General features: G+C 41.0%; 1 protein-coding gene across 1 annotated transcript in view; it reads right to left on the bottom strand.

Moving 5' to 3' along the window:
• CNTNAP2 (contactin associated protein 2) overlaps positions 1–25,292 on the bottom strand; it is a 2,507,009-nt gene that overhangs the window by 16,983 nt on the left and 2,464,734 nt on the right. The window contains exon 22 of the mRNA XM_082257542.1: positions 22,051–22,278. Coding sequence (XP_082113668.1) covers positions 22,051–22,278 — 228 coding nt within the window. The remainder of the gene's footprint in view (positions 1–22,050; positions 22,279–25,292) is intronic.

Genomic DNA, 25,292 nt, shown 5'->3' on the forward strand with positions numbered 1-25,292 from the left:
GCATTCGTTTTCTTTTTGAGGCTTTCTTTAGTTTAGCTAAAACAGAGGGGAAAAATCCTAAAAAAAGGAATTTTAATGCAGCCATCACATCTAGTGATTGATACACTGCAATAATTTACATTTTAGGTTTTGGGTTTAATACAAATTCAACAGCTCTCACTGGTTCCTCCTGTTAACCTCCTCGTCACAGCATTATTTTGTAATGGGTGGAGGTCAGCTGGAGGAACCAATAAAGGCCGTTGGGAACCCAGAAGATCAAAACCCCCTGGAAAGTCCAGTGCCTTTCTAAAGGTTGGAGTGCTGTTTAGGATAAGCAGGAAAGGTCAGTATTTACTGTTTTTCTTCTAGATATTGCTTTATGTAAATGCGTGACTATAACAATAGGATTGCGCTAAAGTGGTTGTAAACCCTCACATATTTATTTATTTATTTCAGGTACTTATATAGCGCTGTCAATTTACGCAGCACTTTACATATACATTGTACATTCACATCAGTCCAGTGAACCACATATACCCAGTGAAGTGACTGGCCTCAGGTGATACACAGTCCAGAATTTATAGAGCTTGTCTGAAAAAAAGGGGGCCACAAGATAAAGTTATATTCTGCAAAGCTCTGGCAGCTGATTGGAGGAAAGGGACCCCCCCCCCATTCATACAGCACCCAGGAACAGAGCTTAGGCTGTCAATCAGCTGGAGGTCCCTCCCTGTCACCTTTTTTCTCTTGGTGTCAGGAAAACCTGTCATAAGGGATTAATGTTAATAACAGAGTTATGGGGCAGCAGACATAAATGACACTTAGTGCTCTTATTAGGACAAGTACACAGCATAGAAGGATATGATTTGTTCATGTCTGGGGTTAACAACCACTTTAATTTCCAGTCTTAACTAGAGACACCTTTAAAATCATAGAATTTTTTTTTTAAGTTGGCTCCTTCAAATGTCATAGAACGTATAAGGCTTGAAATCTCTAATAAAAGACACTCCCTGGAGAAGTCTAGACATTTGAAAGTAATTTCTGTTGTGAAAAAAACAAGTTGTTTTGCAATGACTGGAAAGAGAAGTCATCTTTTACTTTCCCTGGTACCTTCATAAAAATGTACAGACATTTTGCTCTACCATAGACATCATCCTAAAGCCAATAATGATCAGAAAAAACATTATACCCTTTTAATGATTTAATAATGTATACACAAAAGTCCTTACTACACCGTAAATGCAATTGTAACCAGCAAATTAATTGCTGACACAGCAATATCTCTTGCTTTTAAAATCTATGCAGATGCTGGTATATGAAAGGAATAGTTGGCTTTAGATGCATTTAATGACAGATGCTGCTATGTAAAAGGAATATACTTTTTTTTTTTATTTTATTTTTTTAATTATTGAAAGGAAAATTCTGGTATCTACAGTAAATAGAAAATGGCAGAATGTGACAGGATATGATTGTGAGGTTTATATACTGCAGGGAAGAAAATCTTAGGGGCTTTATAGTTTGAGTCATTCCTTTTGAAACTGGCAGTTTGTGTTTTATATAATCTTTAGTTATGAAGGTACAAATACTGTTAGCATACCAATTTACCAATTGTATAACAGTACCATTATGTCAATATTGTCATTATACAGTCAGTAATGAATCTTTCAACCCATCAAAAAATCCAAAAATACCCATTACCAGACACGTCATTTGGCTACCTACATTGATCCTTGTGTTACATGGTGGCAGTTCAGTTTTTTTGGTAGATGCTGGAGAATTCAAATGGCTATAAAGTTCAAGTTTTCTTTTTTTTCCCCCCTAAAATAACAAACATGTTATACTTACCTGCTGTTTGCAATGGTATTGCACAGAGTGGCCCAGACCCTCCTTTTTCTGGGGTCACCAGCCGGAGCTCTAGGCTTCTCCTCTTTTTGGTGTGCCACTATTTAAATAGGGACACACCTGTGGGCTCATTCCTGAGCCAGGCTGTGTGAGTCAATAGACACACACAGTGTGGCTCGGCCCCACCCCTCACAGGATTTGATTGACAACAGCAGGAGCCAATGGCTCCCTCTGCTCTCATGGAGTCCTGAGAGGAGAGGAAGAGGGAGCAGTGCTGCTGCAATGGAGCATAGAGCTAGATCGAGATGAGACTCAGGTAAGTATTTATGGAGGCGAGTGAAAGATACAAATACTGGGACATGTTTTACCTTAATGCAGGGAATGCATTAAGGTAAAAAAATGTCCTGCCTTTAGAACCACTTTCACCAGACGATTTCTTCTGAATTGGAGACTCTATTGAAAAAAATCTTTGCACCTAAAATCCTGAGGCTGCACAGCTGCTATAGCAACTATGAAGGCTTTCCCCCTAGGTATTTTATTTTTACTTTATATTATTGAGAATGCAGTAAGAGGTGATGGAACACACAAAAGTGGGTAAGACGATCCAACAATCCTGGGTGGTCAGGAAGAGAGTCAAGGATTATGGAAGGAAGATCTCATTGTTGGAATGTCCAATATAGATAAGGGGCCAGCATCTGTCTATATCAGGGTCTCCAAACTTCCTAAATAAAGGTCCAATTTACTGTCCTTCAGACTTTAGGTGGGCCAGAATTTTACCAGTGGGAGTGGAAAATTCCTTAGCATCAGTGAAAACAGACAATATCTCAGGCTTGGTGGTCAGTGGGAGGAATAATACCCAATCATTATTATTATTTGGAGGAATAGTGTCCGATTGTTGGTGAAAGTATGGGAAATAGAGCATAATGGTTTCTATGATTGGGAGGAAATATACCCCATGGTTGGTGTGTTGGTGGAAGGAAAAGTACTGCAATGTTGGAGTCAGTGGAAGGAATAGTGCCACATTGTTGTTGCCAGTGGAAGGAAATGTGCATCACCTCTAGTGTCATTGGAAGGAATGGTGCCTCTTTGTTGGTGTCAGTCGGAGGAATATTGCCTCAAATCACTGGAAGGAACAGTGTCATAGGGCCAGATAAAGTCAAGCATACTGATCACTGAACTGTCAATTTAGGGTGCCATTACCCTTTAAACAGCTTCTGCACAAAGTGTTTAGTCATCGAGGTCTGTATTATATTTCAAGCATAATCTTTCTTGTTTTTTTTTAAAAGAAAATATTGCCTAGCTCCACTATAAACTAGCTCATGGCCGCTTGGTTAAATATATGCACATCTCATAATGTTTAATTCATACTGTTTGTATTGGAACCTCACAGCACTGTTGTGCTCACTTATCTGTTGGCGCTTTTCTACTGCATGGAACCGAACGGTTCGGCTCGCTTTTGTGCTTTTCCACTGCTGGTACCGCATGGTATGATGTAGGAACGGTTCGGTACGGTACGGTACGGCGGCGCTTTTCTACTGCATGGAACCGAATGGTACGGCTCTCAAAAACAGTACCACCTCGATTGTGGTTCCAAGAGGTACCATACCCGGTACCATATCCCACAATCCTTTGCATGCAGTCACTACTAGCCACTGATTGGTCAGAGAATCCCACCCACCCCATTGTTATCCCACCCACTTAACTTTAGTGGAAAAGCAAACCATACCGTACCGAACCGTTCCAACCCCGTACCATGCGGTACCAGCAGTGGAAAAGCAAACCGGGCCAAGCAGGGCCGAGTAGAGCCGAGCCGGTACTTGCAGTGGAAAAGTGCCATAAGTGATGGTTTTTATGTATTTAACATTTTCACTGTAATAACATTTTGTATGTATTTACACTATTAAGGATTGTACGTTTCTTTATGAGAATATTGAGCGGTTGCCTTAAAAGTGTTATCACTACTTGTGAATACCCTGGCCCATTCGGTGGCGACCCGCACTCTACTGGGTCTTTTGTTGTTCTATGCGAGGAAATTGGTGCTTCTCAGATGGCAGAAACCTGATGTGCCCACCCTTTCCTCGTGGAAGACTTTAGTGAACTCCATAATCCCTCTTTATAAAGCGGCATACACTAACAGAGGTTGCCCTCAGAAATTCATGAAGGTCTGGGGCATATGGTTGGAGGCAGGAGAAACTGCTAACGATTGTGAGGGCCCTGATGCTGTAGCTCCGTAGTCTCTATTATTGCTTGTCTTCTGTTCAGTTGGGGAGGACTGGGCCTGTGCCACTTTTTCCATGTCCTTGGGTGTTCCACAGTGACCGGACTCTTCCTTCAGACACCGCCTTTCACTGGTGAAGCATGATTTTGCATGTACTATAGCTGCTGCCTTGTTTGGGGTATTTGTTTTATAATAGTTGTACTTGTTATGTATGTTCTTTTTGTATTGTCTTGAGCCAGTGTATGCCCGATGGCTCTGTTTTTGTACGTTTTTTCAAAAAACAAATAAAAAGAATTAAAAAAAAAAAGTCTTATCACTTCTGGGGGTTATCCTTTCCCCCTTTTTTCCGCTTCTTTACATATGTGTTGGATGTGGCACCACTATATCTAGGATCATGTCTCAACTTTTGCATCCACTATAAACTAGCTCATGGCCGCTTTGTTAAGTATATGCACATCTCATAATGTATAATTCATACTGTTTGTATTGGAACCCCACAGCAATAAAAGTATCTAGCCCATATTCAGGTGATAGCAGCAGATATCAGAGCTGCCAGGAAAGAAAAATGTGTTCATTATTATTTTGTTCATTCATCCGTGCATCATAAATTACACAAGAGTGCTTACAATGCACATGATAGATAGAGTTAATTTTAAGAGTGGGCTTAAAGTATACCTAAAGGCTCCTGGGTGACAGTTTAACTATTTGATGCAAGAGCCTTAAAAAAAATATAATAAAAAAAATATATATATTCTACTTCCTTATATATTTTACTTTCCTGCAGAAAACATGGGAGTGCCGCAGCTACACAGTCAGTTTTGCCAATGCAGAAAGCAGTGGGCATGGTTAGGTGTGGCGTGATGCTGACTGACAGGTTACAGACTTGTGAATCAGAAGTGACAATTCTGATAGCAACACCCTCTGCAACATTTTCCTATCCCATTTAGGGGAATGCTGCAACAGTCTACATGAAGCCCAATGCTACTTTAATGCCAATAGCAGTTAAGCAGCATTTTCCCCCCATCACCGGAGGCTACGTGATGTGAGAGTTTGAAGGGGGCTAAGGAAAACCAGCAATAAGGCCAGGTTCATTCCTATGTGGTTTTTAGTGCTTTTCCAGTTTTGTGGAAACACAATACGTTGGAAACATGGTTTCCTATGGGTCTTGTTCACATCTGTGCAATTTATAGAAAGGGCCCGGAACCAGCAGGTTGTGTTTTTGGTTCCATTGACTTTAGTAGATCAAAAACATGTATTGAATAACGCATAATGCACCTGAAATATGCAAACTGCAACCTGCATAGGTGTGAACTAGGCTTTAGTGCTGCAGAAAATGTTTTTTTTTCAATGAGAGGCCATATTTCTCATATATATTCCACTATAATTTAGCTCATGGCTGCTTTGTTAAATATATGCACATCTCATAATGTATAATTCATACTGTTTGTATTTGAACCCCACAGCAATTAAAGAAATACAAGAGGAGCCATTCAAGCACTGGCCAATAAGCAGATGATAATCATGATATAGGGAGCTCAGAGACTTGCATGGTAGCTGTATCAGAATTAGGTCAATGATCCCACCCCTCACATACAAATGACATTCTCATTCCTACCACAAAACAGCCTGGTGAAAAGGGATCCTATAGGCTCGGTTCACACTGCCACCGCTTGGGAGACCCCAAGTCGTGCAACATGTAAAAATCCCTTGTTAGTCAACATGACCTGTCTTAATTACCACCACTGAAGTCGCTCCAACTTTAGAAAAGGTTCCTGTACTACTTCAAGGCGACTTCTATCCGCCTTGTGCCCATGGACTTCAATGGAAGTCACCTCCAAGTCAGTTCCTCATCCATATTGATGAGATTTGGATCTGACATTACAAGAAGATTACCCAGGCATTCCCTGAAGGTCGCTAGCAAATTGCCAGGAAGTCGTCTGGCAAAGTTGTACCTTAGGTCGTGTGACTTTCAAGTCATTGCAGTGTGAACCAAGCCCTAATGTTACATAACTTGCCAGAGAAGGTTGAGCAGAAATGGAAATATTAACCACTTGCCGAATGCCGCAAGTACATTTACTGCGGCAGTCTGGCGCTCCTGGGCAAACCGACGTAGTACTACATCGCTCGCCCAGGAGCCTGCAGGGGGTGAGCGCGCGCCGCCGGAGGCGCGCTTCCGCCCCCGCTCGTTCACAAGGATCCCCGCACGTGTGACTGGCGGCTCCGATGTCCGCCGGCCACTCGCGATCTCCCGCTGGAGAGGGAGAAAGGCAGACGGCTGATGTAAACAAAGCCGTCTGTCATTCTCCCTGATGTAACTGCAGAGACTATACGATCCTGCTATATCGTATGTCTCTGTGGTTACATCACAAGCCACGCCCCCCATAGTTAGAATCACGCCCCTAGGGATACATTTAACCCACTGATCACAAATAAAGTTAATCCCTTCCCTGCCAGTGTCATTTTTACAGTAACAGTGCATATTTATAGCACTGATTACTGTAGTAATGTCACTAGTACTCCCAAAAGTGTCAAAAATGTCAGTCAGGGGTCCGATCTGTTCGCCGCAATGTCGCAGTCCCGCAAAAAAAAAAACGCAGATCGCCGCCATTACTAGTTAAAATAAAAACCAATAAAAATGACATAAATCTTTCCCGTAGTTATTAAACGCAATAACTTTTGTGCAAACCAATCAAAATACGTTTATTACAATTTTTTTTTACCAAAAATATGTAGCAGAAAACAAATTGGCCTAAAATGTTTAAAATTTTTGATTTTTACATTTTTTTGGGGGAATTTCATATAAAAGAAATGTGAAAAATATTGTTATTTTTTCAGAATTGTTGCTCTTTTTTTGTTTATAGCGCAAAAAATAAAAATCGCACAGGTGATCAAATACCACCAAAAGAAAGCTCTGTTTGTGGGGAAAAAAGGACGTCAATTTCGTTTAGGTACAGCGTTGCACGACCGCACAATTGTCACGCAGTGCCGAAGCGCAAAATAGGCCCTGGTCTTTGAGCAGCCAAATCCTAAAGTGGTTAAGTAGACCATCCACCACCCTACAATGTAAGAAGGAATCCCTTTCCTCATAGATCAAGGAACCCTCAGGAGATGTGCCTTAGGCCCCACTAAATCCCAATAACATCAACTTCCATGTAGATTGGACCTTGGTTATAATTAAACCTGGAACCTGTGGTGTGGAAAATACAAGTCAGCAATATTAAGCAATGAGAATTTTTCCCTGATAAGCATTTCCTTTAAAAATAAAAGTGTATTAATAGGCAAAACTTTTTTTTTATTTGGATAAAGCCCCATGCCAGGTAATGTTAGCAATCTGCTGTTGTGGAGATTTCCATTCACTTCTTGTCCTAAAGAGGAAGTGAGATGAAATCTTTTGCAGTAAATTTCCTCCTTTGTTTTACAGGAAGGGGTGTCCCCACTGGAAGATTACCCCCTCAGCAATTGCTCTGGTGACAACTGTAAAATCTTGGATTTGAAATCACCTTCTGTCTCATTGACAATAGTCATCAGGAGTAAATCTACCGAGCCGGAACACAAACAGAAGTAGTTACAAAGCAGGATTGTTTTCATCAGTCTATTCATTTACAGCCAAGTGTTTGTGATACTGAGATGCTAATCACTTTTTCATATCGTCTTTGTTTCAAGAGTGTGAAATTCAAGTGGGCTGTGAAGCAAAAAGCATACCATGGCAGGTGTTGAATGAGCAGCCAAGATTTACAGAGTGGAAAAAGAGCGAAAAAGATCTGCTAAAAAGTGACAATGAGCACAAAGTGATAATGCTTATTTACTTTCTGCAACAATGAAAGCGTTGCAGTATCTTGTATACCGAGTGTAAGTAACTGGAAACATTTTGTAAGCTCAGGTAGTTTTTTTTTTTTGGGCATAGTCCATCTTTTGCAATTTTTAAAAAAAAAAATCCATCCACATTAATAACATAAGTTATGTGCATATATTACATTTTTGTAATGAAGTCTGCATAGCATTTCAATCATGATCAGTGAATCACTAGAAACACATAAAAACACTTTTTCAGGCAAGCCAAAATTCGATTTTCTTACCTGCAACCCCAGGTTGCTCGATTAAAGGGGTTGAATGTGAATGTGTTGATGGGGGAATCTCTGCCGCAGTGCTATTGTGTTCTGCCGGTGAGAGGGGCGCAGAAAGCCTTCCCGGCTAGCAGAACACAATGATTACTGCTAGTGGCTATAGCCGCTGGCAGTAATCACATGCCAAAAATCGAAAAGGCTGGTTGTACTAAAGTGGATTGATGGATCGACTTCAGTTCAACCAGCCTGCCCATACACAGATTGAATCTTGGCTGATTCCTGCTGAACCGACTAAAATTCAATCCCTCTATGGCTGACTTAAACGGAGTTCCACCCTAAAATTATACTTACCTCCATCTTCTTGCTCCGGGTCACCTGAAAAACAAATGGATAATCACAATTTTTTTTTTTTTTTACTTACCTCGTTTAGAAGAAAATATACTTACCTTACTTCCTCTTCCTCCCCTTGGCGGCCACGGCGAGTCGTCACTTCCTGGCTTGCAATGATTCCTGGGAGCTGAACGTCATCGCTCCCAGGAATCAATGCGCCTGCACCGGCCCCGACGTCAGTCCCGGTGCAGGCGCCGTCATACCTTGCTAAACAGCTTCTGGACATGCCCAGAAGCTGTGCAGGGATGACGCTGCGGCACCAGAAGTGACGGCGGGGCCGGTGCAGTGCATCGTGGGACCGAAGAAGACGGAAGAGGACACAGAAGAGGATCGCGCTGGCTTCAAGCTGCCCACACCTGAGATGGCAGCGCTGGACAATACTTTTTCAAGGTAAGTATTTCTCCTAAAAGGTAAGTGCAACCCGGGACAGATCAGAGGCTATCCATTGTGGAATGCACTAGCCCTGACTGTCCTGGGGGTATTTTTATAAAAAAAAACTTTCCCAGGGTGGAACTCCGCTTTAAGTAGAGCGGGCAAGGATAACAATTTTAAAAAATGTTGTCATGGATGTCTCCCTATTTCTTTCACTGGCATCAAAGGGACAGTGAGTAAGGGAATATCTCTCCAATTTGAGTTAGGTTACAGATTAAAATAAAAAGTCACAGAGTCTCTTTAAGTGACTGTAAAATAATGCTGACATCATGCTGTCATTTACAGGTGCATCTTATAAAATTAGAATATTATCAAAAAGTTAATTTATTTCAGTAATTCAATTCAAAAAGTGAAACTCATATATTTTATATAAATGCGTCACACGCAGAGTGACATATTTTAACAATTTCTTTATTTTAATTTTGATGATTGTGGCTTACAGCTAGTGAAAACCCAAAATGTATCTCAGAAAATTAGAATATTACATGAGACCAAAAAAAAAAAAAAAAATGTAATACAGAAATGTTGGCTTACTGAAATGTATGTCCATGTACAGTACAGTATAATGCACTCAATACTTGGTCAGGGCTACTTTTGCATGAATTACTGCACCAATGTGGCTTGGCATGGAGGTGATCAGCCTGTGGCACTGCTAAGGTGTTATGGAAGCACAGTTTGCTTTGATAGCAGCCTTCAGCTCACCTGCATTGTTGGTCTGATGCCTCTCATCTTCCTCTTGACAATACCCTACAGATTCTCTATGGGATTTGGATCTGCCGAGTTTGCTGGCCAAAAGTTCCAATACCTGGTTTAATGATAATGGTATCGCTGTGCTTGATTGGCCAGCAAACTAGCCAGCTCTAAACCCCATAGAGAATCTGTAGGGTATTGTCAAGAGGAAGATGAGAGACACTAGACCCAACAATGCAGATGAGCTAAAGGCCACTATCAAAGCAACCTGGGCTTCCATAACACCTCAGCAGTGGCACAGGCTGATCGCCTCAATGCCATGACTTATTGGTGCAGTAATGAATTCGAAAGGAACCCCGACCAAGTATTGAGTGCATACTATACTGTACATGGACATACTTTTCAGTAAGCCAACATTTCTGTATTAATAATCGTTTTTTTATTGGCCTTATGTAATATTCTAATTTTATGAGATACTGAATTTTTGAGGTTTTCACTAGCTGTAAGCCATAATCATCAAAATGAAAAGAAAGAAATGCTTGAAATATATTACTCTGTGTAAAACGCATCTATATAAAATATAGGAGTTTCACTTGAATTGAATAACGGAAATAAATTAACTTTTTGATGATATTCTAATTTTATGAGATGCGCCATATGTTTCTTGACAATCAACAAATTATAGATAAAGGGCTAACTATACTCTATCTATTAATGTTTTCATGTTCATATTCCTCTCTCTGGCTATATGCATGTTTTAAGAGCTTCTTTCTCTAGTCTCATAATGTTCTATAGCAGCAGCATTTGACAACTGTCACTTAGAATAAAATGAATGCAATTATACAGCATGCAGCTGTGCCAGATTGCTATGAATATAATTAGTAAGCTGCACCATTAGCTAATGTTTAATAATCACACAAGCCTTATTTATGGGAATACATTTAAAGCTCAATATGCATGAAATGACCCTTCTTTTGATAGGACAAAATATCAGATATTTGCATTTTTGTTAAAAAACATACCTTTACCGTTTATTCTCTTTTGACTTGGGTGACATTTTGTAAGTTGTTTTATTGGGTTTCAGATGTCTGGTCTTTTCTTTATATTTAACTACATGATTTTAACTTATGAATAAATTAGCAGACTGCTATTAAAGCTTATATAAACCCAAACCCAAAATCTGAATATATTGCAGCTTACCAGTCCTTAGTTGTGGTGGCTGCATTAGTATTCATTTTTCAGGCTTTCTTCCCCTTTATCTTCGCCTGGTAATCCGCCAAATAGGGATAAACATTGGGTTCTGATCCAAGTAGAAATCAGTCCTAACAAACAAAATGGGGTGTACACCTGCCCACCCGCTGCACTAGGGAAGTGATATGTTTAGCAGTGGTATTACTACCACTGCTTAATGTGCCCAAGGCCACTGGCTTCCTAGAAACCAGTGATGCATCCTCAAAAGGCACATTCAGCTGAAGGTATACAAAGGTGCGGGCATGGTGTCTGACAACACTGGCCAAACATGGCAAAGTCCATGTGTGGAAGAGACTAGGAATAGACCGATAATCGGCAAGGCCGATATGCACTTTCCCCGATATATCGGTATCGGCCCAGAACTGGACGATATTGCTGATATTTTTGTGACGTCATTCTGCCTTCTTAGGCCGCCTCCCTTGCCTTGGCTCACTGTACCAATGAGCCAGCCAGCCACCCACAGACCCTGTACCAGCCAGCCAGCCACCCACAGGCCCTGTACCTGCCAGCCACAGGCACTGTACCAGCCAGCCACCCACAGGCACTGTACCAGCCAGCCAGCCAGCCACCCACAGGCCCTGTACCAGCCAGCCACCCACAGCCCCTGTGACACCCACCCACCACAGTGTCCCAGACAGACAGCCACCCACCACAGGGTGCCAGACAGCCAGCCACTCATATCGGTCTATCCCTAGAAGAGACCCATGTCTTCATCTACATTGGCTAGGTACCTTCCTCATGTTGAGGGCAAGTTGCCTGGAATGGTTCATAAGGGGATGGGCAAGTGTGTCTCCCCCTTTCCTGGCCAGCAGAGCTGCATGCTGAGATGAAGGTTTGGCATGGATTTTGGAGAGACCTCCACAGCACTCCATCATAATCCATTTTGAGGGGACCTCACACTGTTTCTTTTTTTTTTTACATAGGGTTCTGCCCTAAAATCCGTAAAAGAGCTTTATCATTACTAAGCATTCTGGTACAAACAATTTGTTTGTCATTCTTGCTGTATGATATTTCTACTACAATAAAAGTAACAAAAATGCCAGTAATTTACTTTTTTCCTACAGCTTTTCTTTTTGTAAAAAATGCCCCCCCCCCCCCCTCAAAAGTACTTTACCATACCTGGGCCCTTTATTCTTAAAGCGGAACTCCGCCCAAAAGGGGACGTCCCGCTTTAGGGCCTCTCCCGCTCCTGTTTGTGAAATTGAGCTTTTGGGGAGGGGTTAGCGATATTGACAGGTACCCGCTCCCACTTCCGTTCTGGTTGCCTTAGGCAATCGAAAGCGGAAGTTCTCCTTCCCCCTTCCCTCCCAGATGTCTTCTGGGTCCCAGAAGATTTCCAGACCTGTCACAGTGCGCAGCGCCACTCGCAAGCTTTCACAGCCAGGTGCCCATAACCGGCCGCGGTCGAGGAAGGATACAGGAGAAAACGGCTGGGGTGAGTGGCTGTTTATTAAAAGGCAAAAGCTACTGACTTTTAATAAACTCAAAAATGACTGGAACTCCGCTTTAAGGACCTAATAAGTATTTTGGAATGGTCACCATTAAAAAAAAAAAAAAAAAACCCTGGCAGGGAAATGTCATTCACTAGCAATATAAATGTAATTTTTTTTCTATGTAATGTGATTTTTGCTGTAGTACATTGTATACAGTGTACAGATATGCACTTCACAAGCATGTATTTTAAAGATATCAGACATTTCTAAAATCACTGCTTTCTGCTAAAAGGTGTTTTTTTTTTTCATTCCACATTGCAGGGTCCAGTCCCCATGCTGTTTGACAATTACTTGGCTATTAGCTTTGAGAATGGCCAGAACTGATTTGAATGACTCAGCTTCCATGTACTTTGATAGGATTTGGATTAACATGAACTTCAACAGAGTTTGGCTAACCTCCCTTAGGCTCCATTCACACCAATGCATTTTTTTAATGCTTTTTGCAGAAATGCAGGACATTTTCTAACAGGGGTTCCCATGGAACACGTTCATTGCATTTTTGGGATTCTGCGTTTTTGGAAAGGGTCAGGAACTTTTTTAAACGCAAAACGTTGCTTTTTTGGTTCAATAAGGTTCAATGTCGTGCCTTTTTACCGCGTCATTGCCATAATTTTGCCATGATTTGCGTTTTTAAATTTGCCCAACAACAAATCCCCCCCTGAAAAAAAAGCATAAAAAAAACGCAAAACTCAAATATCGGTAAAATTGCAGTAAAAAAAACGTGGAAAGCACAGCAAAAAGCACTACATAAATGCTCAAAAGCAACACGCATAGGTGTGAATGGAGTCTTAAGCTTTCTGCGTTTTCTGACATGCATTTATGATTCATTTTTCATGAGTTTTGCGTTTTCGATTCATTTTTTCTTTTTATTTGGCCCATTTGTTGTTGGGCAGATTAAATAATGCAAAACACAACACGCATCAAAAACGCAGGACTTGCGTTTTTAATGCATGCCCATTGAAGTCTATTACATGCAAAACACTGCATTTTGGGGGGAAAAAGTCAGTGCAGACGCACAAAAATGCACTGATGTGAACGTGTTCCATAGGAACCTATGTTAAAAAAATTAAATACGTTTCTGCAAAAAGCATGAAAAAACGCATTCGTTCCAATGGAGCCTTAGGGTCTATTCAGGGCCGGCCCTACCATGGGTCCTGCTGGGTCCATTGGACCCAGGCAGCACTTGAAGAGGGGCGGCAAATTGACTCCCTAGATTTTTTTCCAGCAGTTTTGTGTGTCATCAGTTTGCGGTGTGTTTCGGGTGTCATTTCCCCATCTCATACTGCCATCTGTAGTACAAACTGAGGAGTATGAGGAGGTGGAGCGTCCTTGGTGGTGGTGATCGTGGTGTGCGCCATGATGTCAGACATCAGCGCACTCCATCTCACACAGGGCAGGCTGGATCTTCTAGTGCGGTGGCCCCGGCAGACACAGAAGTGACAGGAGGACTGAGGACAGACAGTGGGTGTTTGGTGGACCGGTCCGGTGGTGAGATATGGAAGAAAATAACAGTATATATAATATTTCCTACATTTTATATTTATATAAAATAATAGATGTGGGGGCCTTTTGTTGGGTGTATTTTTTTTTTTGGGGGAGGGGTGGGAGCAGCATTTTATTCTTGGTCCCAATGTCTTGGACCAGCCCTGGGTCTATTTAGAAAACATTGCACGATTGAAAAGAGATTTATGCCTGTAGTGGGCAAACTATACTGCACTTTGGCCTCTAGATGGAGATGATGAGTCAGGACTTGAAAGAAGTGAGATTTTGTTCAGCTTCAACAAATTCTTCTGACATTCGTGCAACAAATATTTTATAAATAGACCTTTATCGGTCCTTTCATAACTGCTCTTCTTTCTGCAATCTATCTATAAGGGCATCTGTGGTTGTCATACAGGCTGCTCTTTAACCAGCAGAAGAAACCAAAGCATAGATCAGGTGACCAGGCATCTGGCACTGCCAAAGGTGTGGCCAAAAAAGCCCTTTTCCTAAGTTAGGGTGCATTGCTTTACAGTCAGATTCTAGTCAATCGAATTATAACATTTATTTTTTCTGTTTTTAAGCTCTAAAAATACAGTTATTCTACCTCTAGACCTTCCTTATAATTATTTGGGCTTGTGTACTTTTGTGAATTCCTGCAACCTTTGATCTGCAGATAATGATTCTTCATGCATTTAGGATGTATGGAGTGAGCCTCTCACATGGCAGAGTGTTTCTTGGCAATTCTGTGTCATGTAAACCCACCATTTAAGACACACTTGCGGCAGGCAATAAATCCCAGGGATAGTATTTCTGTGGAGTCAGCAGGGGGCTGATATCAAGTCTATTGAAAAGCTATTCCTTCTGTCTTTATTTTCATGCTCAGCCAGTACCCGATCGCTTGCTGAGTTTAGATCACAGCACAACTGTTCTTTGCAATGACTATAACATATTGTTTGATGTGTAAATGTTATCTCCATTAGAAATTCTATTAAGGAATGATAGGTTTTACAGTTTCTTATGTAAGGAAATCACCACCTTAGAATACCTACTAGGTTTTTATTGCTGTCTGTTCCCCCGTTCAGGAGATTCACCCTCTCTGTTTGTACTGTTTACCATTATCATTGGTGAAAGTAAAATAAAGGCCCAAATTTTGGGCTGTCCCCAGAAAAGTAATAGAGGGGACATTTTCCAATGGGGACAATAGTTCTGGTGCAAGGGATTTCCTTAATTTGCAGGGATTTCCTCTCACTTTGATGCCTATTAAGTCCACCAAGAGTCTCACGGTTTACAGGTTAAGGAGGTGAGGAAGAGATCTAAAACTCTCGGGGAGCTTGCGACTGGTAGCTTTAGTAAATGTTTAAAAAAAGAAAAAAGCAAAATATGCAAATGCAGCACTGTCCCCATAGGGCTTGATGTATGATGACTTCTTGGGCCTTCTCTGATTACCATGAGACAGCCACTTGGGGACAGTTATCACATCCATGCTTACTCCTAATGGCTCGTTACTCAAACAGTTCAGGGGTTTTGCTTTTTGGTATTTATTATTATTATTATTATTCAGGATTTCTATAGCGCCAGCAGTTTACGCAGCGCTTTACAATGTTAGAGGGAGACAATACAGTTCCAATACAATAAAATACAAGAGGATTAAGAGGGCCCTGCTCAGAAGAGCTTACAATCTAATGGGGTGGGGTAGGTGTTACAAGAGGTTGTAACAGTAGGGAATGAGCTGATGGAAGATTAGTTGGCGTTGTGATAGGCTTCCCTGAAGAGATGAGTTTTCAGGGATCGCCTGAAAGCAGCTAGAGTAGGAGATAGCCGTACAGGTTGAGGTAGAGCATTCCAGAGGATGGGAGAGGCCCTGGAGAAATCCTGGAGACGAGCATGGGAGGAGGAGACAAGGGAGCTTGGAGTAGGAGGACTTGAGAGGAGCGGAGAGGATGGTTTGGGTGATATTTGGAGACAAGATTGGTGATGTAGCTTGGGGCAGAGTTGTGAATGGCTTTGTATGTTATGGTTAGTATTTTGAATTTAATTCGCTGGGCAATCAGGAGCCAGTGCAAGGATTGGCAGAGAGGGGAGGCAGACACGGAGCGGTTGGTAAAGTGGATAAGCCTGGCAGCAGCATTCATGATGGACTGAAGAGGGGATAGCCTATGAAGTGGTAGCCCTATGAGAAGGGAGTTGCAGTAGTCGAGGCGAGAAATAACTTGGAACTTGGATGGAAGAAGGGAATAGTGGGATACTCCAACTTGAACTATTTACAGTTGATAAGGACAACTCTCACTTGGCCTCACCAGGTTATTTGTGGAAGCAGTCAAACTGCTTTAACCATATTGCTACTTGTATGGAAAGGGTTATGTCTTCTTGCTCTCTCTCCAGCAACAGACTTGATGCACTACATTATCTTCAGGAGACTCTCTAGCATCCCTTTTTCTGACACCTGTTCACTGACTCTTCTAGCTGAAGGAATGGCCCTCTCAGTGCAGGCCCCATGACACAGATTTGTACTCACTGTATGGAAAATCAGATCCTTTCCAGTGTCTCCCTTCCAGTCAGCTCTGTAGGACCTCTGGGTTCCATTCCTCTCTAACTCTCAGGCCCTCAGGTTGACCACTTGAGGCCGCATGGCAACTTCTACAGAGGAGGGGCAACCGCCCCCTCCCTCTGGGACCCTGCTCTCCAGCTAAAAGACCCCAAGCACATGTGCCCTTGGCAATTATACCGTATCCCAGCATGCACTGAGGCACTTTCCTCTGCTAATCACCAGGGCTGTACTAAATGCCTATGCACTCATTTGTCAGGTTTCCTCCCACTGTCCAATATGCCTCCCTATTGGACCACCGTGCAACACTTCTGACAAACTGAGCTGCCCCTAAGCACCATGAGCAGACCTCACTAGCAGATCCTGCTCTCTGATAGGCAGAGAACAATATAGATTTACATGGCAATCTTTCTGGTAAGCAGAAAAGATCCAAAACTATTCTCTCTCTTTAGCACCTACCTAGGAGGGTGCTACACAAAGGCTATGATGAAGAAAACAGAGCAGAAGGGCACATATATGGTGTCATGATTGGAATGGAGACAAAGATAGGAAAAGTAAGAGTGGGCGAGGAGAAATTAAGGGGGAGAGCGGGAACGAGAGAGGATAAAAGACCACAGGCACGAAAACAGAGGGAGGGGCACAGTGGATATTGGGGTTGTGGGAGGAGAACGCCTAGCTGAAGGAGCACAAATTCGGTGTGGTGCTCTCAAAGTGCTAAAGGGAGAATTAGAAGAACTCTCTTGGGATTTGATAATAGTCTATCCAAGGGAACCACATCTTAAGGAAGGTTGTTTTGGCATCGGTCAGGGTGGTCATCATTTTTTCCTGTATCATGGTACCCATGATTCTCTGTTTGACTTCCACAAAGCATACTACAATTCCTGCCATTTCCCCTTCCCCTTTTTCTTTCTTTTTTTCTTTCCTGCTTTATTTCTTACTCTTCCCCCTCTCTTAGGTGGCCTTTTCTGCTTTTTCCTCTACCTTCTTGGGTCCTCGAGTTTCCACTCTGGGACCATTATTTATTTTCTGTTAGGGTAATGGCTTTTAGGCAACTAAAATGTAACCTGTCATTGTGTAGACCCATATACTATGCCATCTATCGTACCACTATTGCAAAATCATAGAAGACTTTGTCCTCTCCGATATTTGCTGATTGTTTTATGGGTCACAATTTTTGACTGTTTGGAGTGTTACTTGCATTTTGTCTATCAGTGGGTCCAGACATTTTTGGGTTGCTCCTTGTAATGTGCCATTTAACATACTTATTTTATGATCTGTCTTTGCCTGATGTACATTGCCCTGAGTTTTATTATACTGCAAAATAGAATATGAAGAATTAAAAAGGAGGAGAACCTACACACATATCTAGTCAATGAGGTATAGGTCTATGTAGTAGGGCTTTCCAGGGGTTCTTAGGGAGGGGGATGATTGTAGACCCTAATAGTTTCCATATTTTGGAGGACTTCTACAAAATGTGGAGGAGTCAGATATATTGCACCCTCTAAAGCTGTGTAAGGGAGCCCCTCCAAATGTTTATCAAGTAAGGAAGCTTTTTGCAGTTAGATGGGAAACTGAATGTGAGATAGAGTTGGGAAATTAGGCCTGCGAGGGCAGGATTTTGGATGCAAAAGCAAAATTAAGGTGGTGATACGATCTTTGAATGAGAAGATGAATGTTTGATTTTGAGATAGTGAAAGGTTGGCATTGGCCCTTTGTGGCATAGGTACCAGAGGGATTTAATCCCATCTATAGTAAGCACGTTATATACAAATTCAACTCCTTTTGAGGTCCCAGTATAAGCACTTCTAAGTGCAGCTTGCAACATATTTTTCAGGATGCTGGATAATATCTGTAAGACAAGCAATCACTCTCACATACAACCTCTAGTATTTTTCAACTGCAGGAAGATAGAACATTGGTATTAGGGGGCACATACTAGATAATTGAGAGTGAAACTTTCAGAGTTTTTGTCAAATTTGCCATATATTTATATAGTGATATACAACATCTACATTAAAATTCTATCATACATTTGTTCAGATATCCAGGGTACTCCATGGGCACTTAATCATTCTTGTTAGATTTAATTTATAGGATTTGCACAAGTTCTGGGACTAACATATCGTTCACAGGTGAGATGGTGAAGAGCAGAAATCTGCTAATTAGCTCACCTAGTCACAGGCAGCTAACCTCTGCATAAATGATATGTGTCCTTGATTACAGGGACACAATGCTTACACATCTCAAATATGTCCCAAAGAGACCCCGAGGTACAATGCTGCTTGAGATCCATGAAAACCAAAATGGAAATAAATACATTTGTAGAAATCTCCTAGAACATAAAAGATAACACAGAGAACAGCTATTGCTTCTTCATATTATAATAATGTCAGCGTTATCATTTTGCATTATTATAAGAGAAGCACTGTAACATTGCGGAAACACTGGGGATAAATGATTAAATAGTTCTAAAACATATACTGTTTAATGATATATTTTACATAATTTCTTTATAGTTTATGCCCAGGACTAAAAAAAAATAAAACATTTTAAATACAATTTTTTAAGGAACAATTGCATATAAAGCAGGTGAATATTTTAGTTCCTTAGAGTTTATACTCCTGATGAAGCCTAAGAGATGAAATGTGTAGGGTGGGACCTGTTTGAGGTCATCATGCTGATTAAGCTTTTCAGCTTGGTGCTCCGGGAGACTCGTGGTTCTTGCAGTGGGAGTCCAGGGCTGATTGCTAAGGATCATACTCATGTGAATATAAATAGTGCTATCTAACAGCTTCAACTCTTCTGGGAAGGCTGTCCACAAGGTTTAGGAGTGTGTCTTTGGGAATGTTTGACCATTCCTGCAAAAGCTCATTTGTGAGGTCAGGCACTGATGTTGGACAAGAAGGCGTGGCTCTCAGTGTCCGCTCTATTTCATCCCAAAGGTGTTTTATCGGGTTGAGGTCAGGACTCTGTGCAGGCCAGTCATGTTCCTCCACCCCAAACTTGCTGATCCATGTCTTTATGGATCATGCTTTGTGCACTGGTGGGCAATTATGTTGGAACAGGAAAGGGCCATCCCCTAACTGTTGCCACAAAGTTGGGAGCATGAAAATGTCCAAAATGTTTGATGCCTTAAAAGTTCCCTTCACTGGAACTAAGAGCCCAAGCCCAACCCCTGAAAAACAACCCTACACCATAATCCCCCTCCACCAAATGATTTGGAGCAGTGGGCAAAGCAAGGTCCAAAAAGATATGGATGAGCAAGTTTGGGGTGGAGGAACTTGACTGGCCTGCACCTCAACCCAAAAGAACACCTTTGGGATGAATTCGAGTGGAGACTGAAAGCCAGACCTTCTCATCCAACATGAGTGACTGACATCACAAATGCGCTTCTGCAGGGATGGTCAAACATTCCCAAAGACACACTCCTAAACCTTGTGGACAGCCTTCCCAGAAGAGTTGAAGCTGTAATAGTTGCAAAGGGTGTGCCAACTCAATATTAAACGCTACGGACTAAGACTGGAAAAGGCAGGTGTTGCAATACTTTTGATAATATAGTGTATATTTATTTGCTTGCAATGCATTGGGGTTTTATATAGTTATGGAAGCATGACCTGACTTAATAAGAGGGATTATGGAAGAATCATGGGTGATATTGCTGTGTATATAAAGACTGAAGGTGTAATATGAGGTATGGAAGCAATGTTGCTATTGCTTGCCATTCAAAAAAATATAATTATTACTTTATTATTAATAATACCCTTATTTTTCATGGAAATAAGTAATATTTGAAGATATGTGAAGAATGTGTGATCCAAATGAATCAAATTGAAATCCAACTCCGTCTATGTGCTTGTTTCAAATGAAATCTGCACAGTAAGACCATTCAGCAGTCAGGCTGGTGTTAAAGCTCTTCATTATGGACTGCTTCCAAAGTATCCCCATAAATAGGGGGGCAAATAATATGAAACATTTAGCTTTAGTGAATATCCTTGATCAAACATTTCTATTAGTGGCTGTATGTCACATGTAAAAGTATACATATAAATGCTCTTGTAGGAGAAAGTCATTCTGTAACATTTCTCACTGCTCGCTCAATCACGGTTCAAGAATATAAAAATGAAATCACAACAAGTTAATTTACTATGCCTAATTAACAAAGAAAATGGCTATGTTGGCAGCATGCCAACAAGGAAACATTCGCTTGCTCCTGCCAAGGCACTATAAAAGGGAAGTTCTTTTTCCTTTATAGAGAAATTAACTCTCATAAATGATATGCCAAGTCACAATGTGGTATATTTAACTGTTAAATCAGTTTACAGCTTGAAAGTAAGACATACAATGTAGGTCTATATCATCTTTAGACACTGGCAGTTAATTCATTAGTTAACCCTTAAAAACAACACCAGGACAGTAGGGAATCACTGTTCCTGCATGCATCAGAAGGAACAGTCTCTCTTTTGTACCCAGATCCCTCTGTTCTTTTTTAAACTAACTGTTTTTCTTTTAGGTTTAATGAATAGATATACCAAATAAACCTGCCATTAAATTTACCATTGTGTTCATGTTTTTTGAGATTCCACTCTATACATGGACATACTTTCTCGTCTCCTTTCAGAGGCTGGTATAAAGAAATAATAGTGATGACACACATCTGTTCATTTACATGTTTCTGAATATCTAACTTACTCTAGGAATATGTTGGAAATTAACCTCTCTGGCATTTACGAAAATAAATCAAAGTAAAATGGGAGTATGTCAAGGGTGTGACAAGTAATTAAAGAGAAATTGTTTTGGGTTCATTTCTATTTACATTTTATGATTTTTTAAGTTGTATTTATTTTTATTTTTTTATTTTTTTTTTAAGTTGAAATATAGAGTCCTTGTTGTACAAATTAACATGTTATTACATGAAAAAGGACTATATAGTTAAAAACTTACAAGTGTGTGACAAGTAATTAAAGAGAAATTGTTTTGGGTTCATTTCTATTTACATTTTATGATTTTTTAAGTTGTATTTATTTATTTTTTTAAGTTTAACTATATAGTCCTTGTTATACAAATAAATATGTTATTACATGAAAAAGGATTCTTAGAGCACCAAGAGTTATCTAACAAAATAACATATTAGTAGCTACCTGCTTTTTAGATTTTTAGTCCTAATCATATTATAGAAAGACAATATATACACAATAAATATACATTCCCCTTAAACATTTAAAAAGTAGGGAGTTATGCAAACAGGAGTGATATGATACAGCAAGTAGGTATCAATGTCACTTAATTAATTCTGTACAAAGTGAATACATTTATTTTATGTTGACTTCCAATGCCTCTGTACATTTACTTCATAAGAGTCTGATAACACTAATTGCCATGCCGGCCATAGGAAAAGACAAAGCCTTGACTATTATCTGCCCTTATATAGCAATTATTTTATTGTGATTTTTAAGTTATAATTAAGTTATAATTATGCAACTTAGTAAATTATATTTTCACAAATCAAAATAAGCTACTATATCATTAATATTGTGCACTAACAGCCCTTTCTTTCTCTAAAGCCTTGATTTTACTATTGTACTCAGTGCACTACCAAACCTAAGCAGTCCAAAAGGTTGACATTGCATTCTTCCAATAAGAAATAAAAACATTAAAGCTTAAAGTTACCTGGATTTATGTGCCAAGGATTATTAACCGATTCCATTTGTGGGATAGTAAGAGGCGATGCACCACAGTTCGATTCCACTAGTTCTCCCACGACTTGCACCTGGGAATTATTTCTCGATCTTAAGGCCAACTTCAACGGTGCAATAAGGTTGAACTGAACTCTAGAAAGGCATCCACTGAAGCCTGGGGTATTGTATGATTGGATCTCCTGGTCTATCGCGCCAGTCTCTGGAGACAAAGAAGAAAATTGTTGTGTCAGCTAACAATTGCATTTAGAGGATGTACAAAAAAGCCAGCTCACAAGTGGTCAGTCTTGTCTGGCATAAGGAGCCCATTCAGCTACATTATCTGCACTGCAGTGCTGATCAATACCTGCTCTTCAAGAAAGGAGTTCAGATAAAGGTATAATTGGCAGCCAGCTAAATAACACCAGCCATACATCACAGCTGTCAGCACCTGTTGTATACAGATTCTGCGTCCGGTGAAGGCTGTAAACTGCTCACTTGGCAAATGCTCATCTTTTTCAGCATGGAGTTCCAGTAAATAGACTTGTGTGCCTGTGCCATGCAGTTGTATGGATTATTCTAGTACCACCACCAGTAAATTACTTGGTCAGGTGCAGATATAATCTTATATCTGATTTAGCAGAGAGATAGATTAGGAACTACAGTTCTTATGCCTACCTGCTGTAGCAAAGAAATATTAGGGGTGCTGCTTGTACCAGTCAATGAGATTTTTCTTCTATTTGTCTCATCCTTCATAAAAAATACACATGGAAAATGGTTTCTATACCAGCAATTCTTGATTCCTGTGATTTTTATTTTTCCAATTAAAATAACTAAATGTACAAAGGCATTTAAGCTTTATTTTAGGGCATTTTATGACAAAGTAGTTGCTAGTGGCAGATGAACAATTTAGAACAGCCTTTCTGTAAAGCAGTGATCCCTAAAATGTGGCCCACAGTCTGGATGCAACCCTTTGCTTGCTCTTAACTGACCCTATTCCTCTCCCTGGCACGAGTGATGGGTTATTATTCATGTCACTAACACCAATGATGAGGCACTATTTCTCCAACTGACACCAACAATGGGGAACTATTCTTCCCATTGACACCAACGATGGGGAACTATTCCTCCCACTGGCAAAAACAATGGTGCACTCTTCCTTCCACTAGCATCAATGATAGGGAACTATTCCTCCCTCTGATACCAATGGTGGGCCACTATTCCTTCCTCTTGCACCAACAATGGGGGCACTAATCTTTTCACTGGGACCAATGATGGGGTATTATTCTTCTCTTAAACACCAACAATGGGGCACTATTCCTCCCACTGATACCAACACATATGGCACAATGCCTCCCACTGATGCCAACAATGCGGCACAATTCCTTTAACTGGCATCAATGATTGGACCTTATTCCTCCTTCCACTAACTACAACAGCTAGGTATTTTTTTTACTCCCACTGCTCACCAGCCCAAGGGCATTGTTTACTCCCACTGACTCCAGGGCATTTTCCACTCCACTGTTGTAACACCCTCCTAGCGTGGGATGCTAGGTCAATTTAGTTCCTTGTTCCTTCTGTTACCAAGGGAACAATGATTGTTTGGCCTAGTTTGTTCAGGGCTTCAGAGGCTGGGAGAGTGATTGCTTCCCCCTGACTCTGAAAGAAGCCTCCAAAGCTTAGGGTTGGATTTTCAAAATAACAAACCTTAATATTTATCAGGTTCCATCCAATCGCTGAAGAGGAGGGTCAAGATGGGGACTAGAATGGTGATAAATTTGTCTGAAGCACTGGAGAGCAGGGTTTATTCTTCCCAGGAGGGTTCCCAAGCCAGAGGGGCTGCTGCCCCCAGGCAGCCTATGGACTGTACAGCTGCTCTAGAGGCCTCAGCAGTGTCAGAGCTGAGGGCCTGGTTGGACGTTGCTTGGAGCCAGTTAAAGTACTTCCCCACAGATGGACCATGTCTGGAGGAAGCTGGAAGGTGACAGCTGTTCTGGGGACATGTGAGTTAAGATCTTAAACTGATCCCTGTGACTGTGTAATGTTTTGGAAATTACACTGGGTACCAGCAGTTGTGCACCAGCACAAGGTAAAAAGCTGCCAAAAGATTTGTCCCATGGTCTTCAGCTGTGAGGCCTAAGGCTACATTCACATGGATGTTTGTATCTGAAAGCAGCTAAACACCATTAATCTGAACTTGAAAAAGTTAAAATATTTCCTGCAGATAGTTGTTGTTTGTAAATGAGTTTAGGTGCGTTTAGCTGCGTCAGCGTTTTCAGGCGTTTTTTTCTCAATACCCCATTTTTGGAGGGATGTTATACACTGGGCACCTCCTCTTTCACTTTGTTGACAATTTTCTGGACAAGGAGATAGAGCTGTGTAATTGAAACACAGTCCAAAGTAAAGTTGGTGCTTACTATTGTGTGCTTGCTTGAGAGAAGAAGATTGAGGGCTGGTTCACACACACGGCACTGCTTTTAAATATGCACCGCATCAAACTGCATGGTACTGTGTTACTATGTAATTTGGTGCCAGCAAATGAACTGCATTGCGATTTACATTTGGGGTGCCATGAACAATTATTTGATACCCGCATGCAGAACGCAAGGGCAGTGTGGTCACCTGCAGTGCGGGAAATGTTCATGGATCGTGCCTTTCCCACATTGTATTCTAAGGCAGAGAGAGAGGCAATTGAAGCCAAGATGGGTACATCCCCTAACATCTCAGCATCTAAATATTTTGACCTGATATATGAGGAAATTAGAACCTATCCTGATTAATTTTACAACTTTACCAGAATGTCAATGTCCACCTTTGAATACCAACATGAGGAGGTATGAGAACCAATATGAGAATGAATACCAGCATTTCATGAAGAAAAGGTAAAGTAAATAATTTTCTGCTGTTAAACACGCTGCGGCTATCTGCGGTTAACGCAATGTGCATTCAGCTGCAGGAAATCAATCTTGGCCGCAGCACATTCCTTCTTTTCACAAGCGCAGCTAAACTTTCTGAAACAAAACTTTGCTATTTGTCATGTATGAATACCATGATTACTCTGAATTGTGTGAGTCCAGCGGCTTTTTAGAAAAGTCTTCAAAATGCAGCTAAACTCTGAAATGTAGACATCTGTGTGAATGTAGCCTTAGACTGTTCAAGACCCACTATTACTCAAGAAGGAGAACATCTTCTAAGTGCTGAGTGTTTTGGAGTATCCCATGCCCTAATCCCCTCTCC

The sequence above is a fragment of the Pelophylax lessonae genome (assembly GCF_965119305.1).
Source record: "Pelophylax lessonae genome assembly, chromosome: 5".
Taxonomy (NCBI): domain Eukaryota; kingdom Metazoa; phylum Chordata; class Amphibia; order Anura; family Ranidae; genus Pelophylax; species Pelophylax lessonae.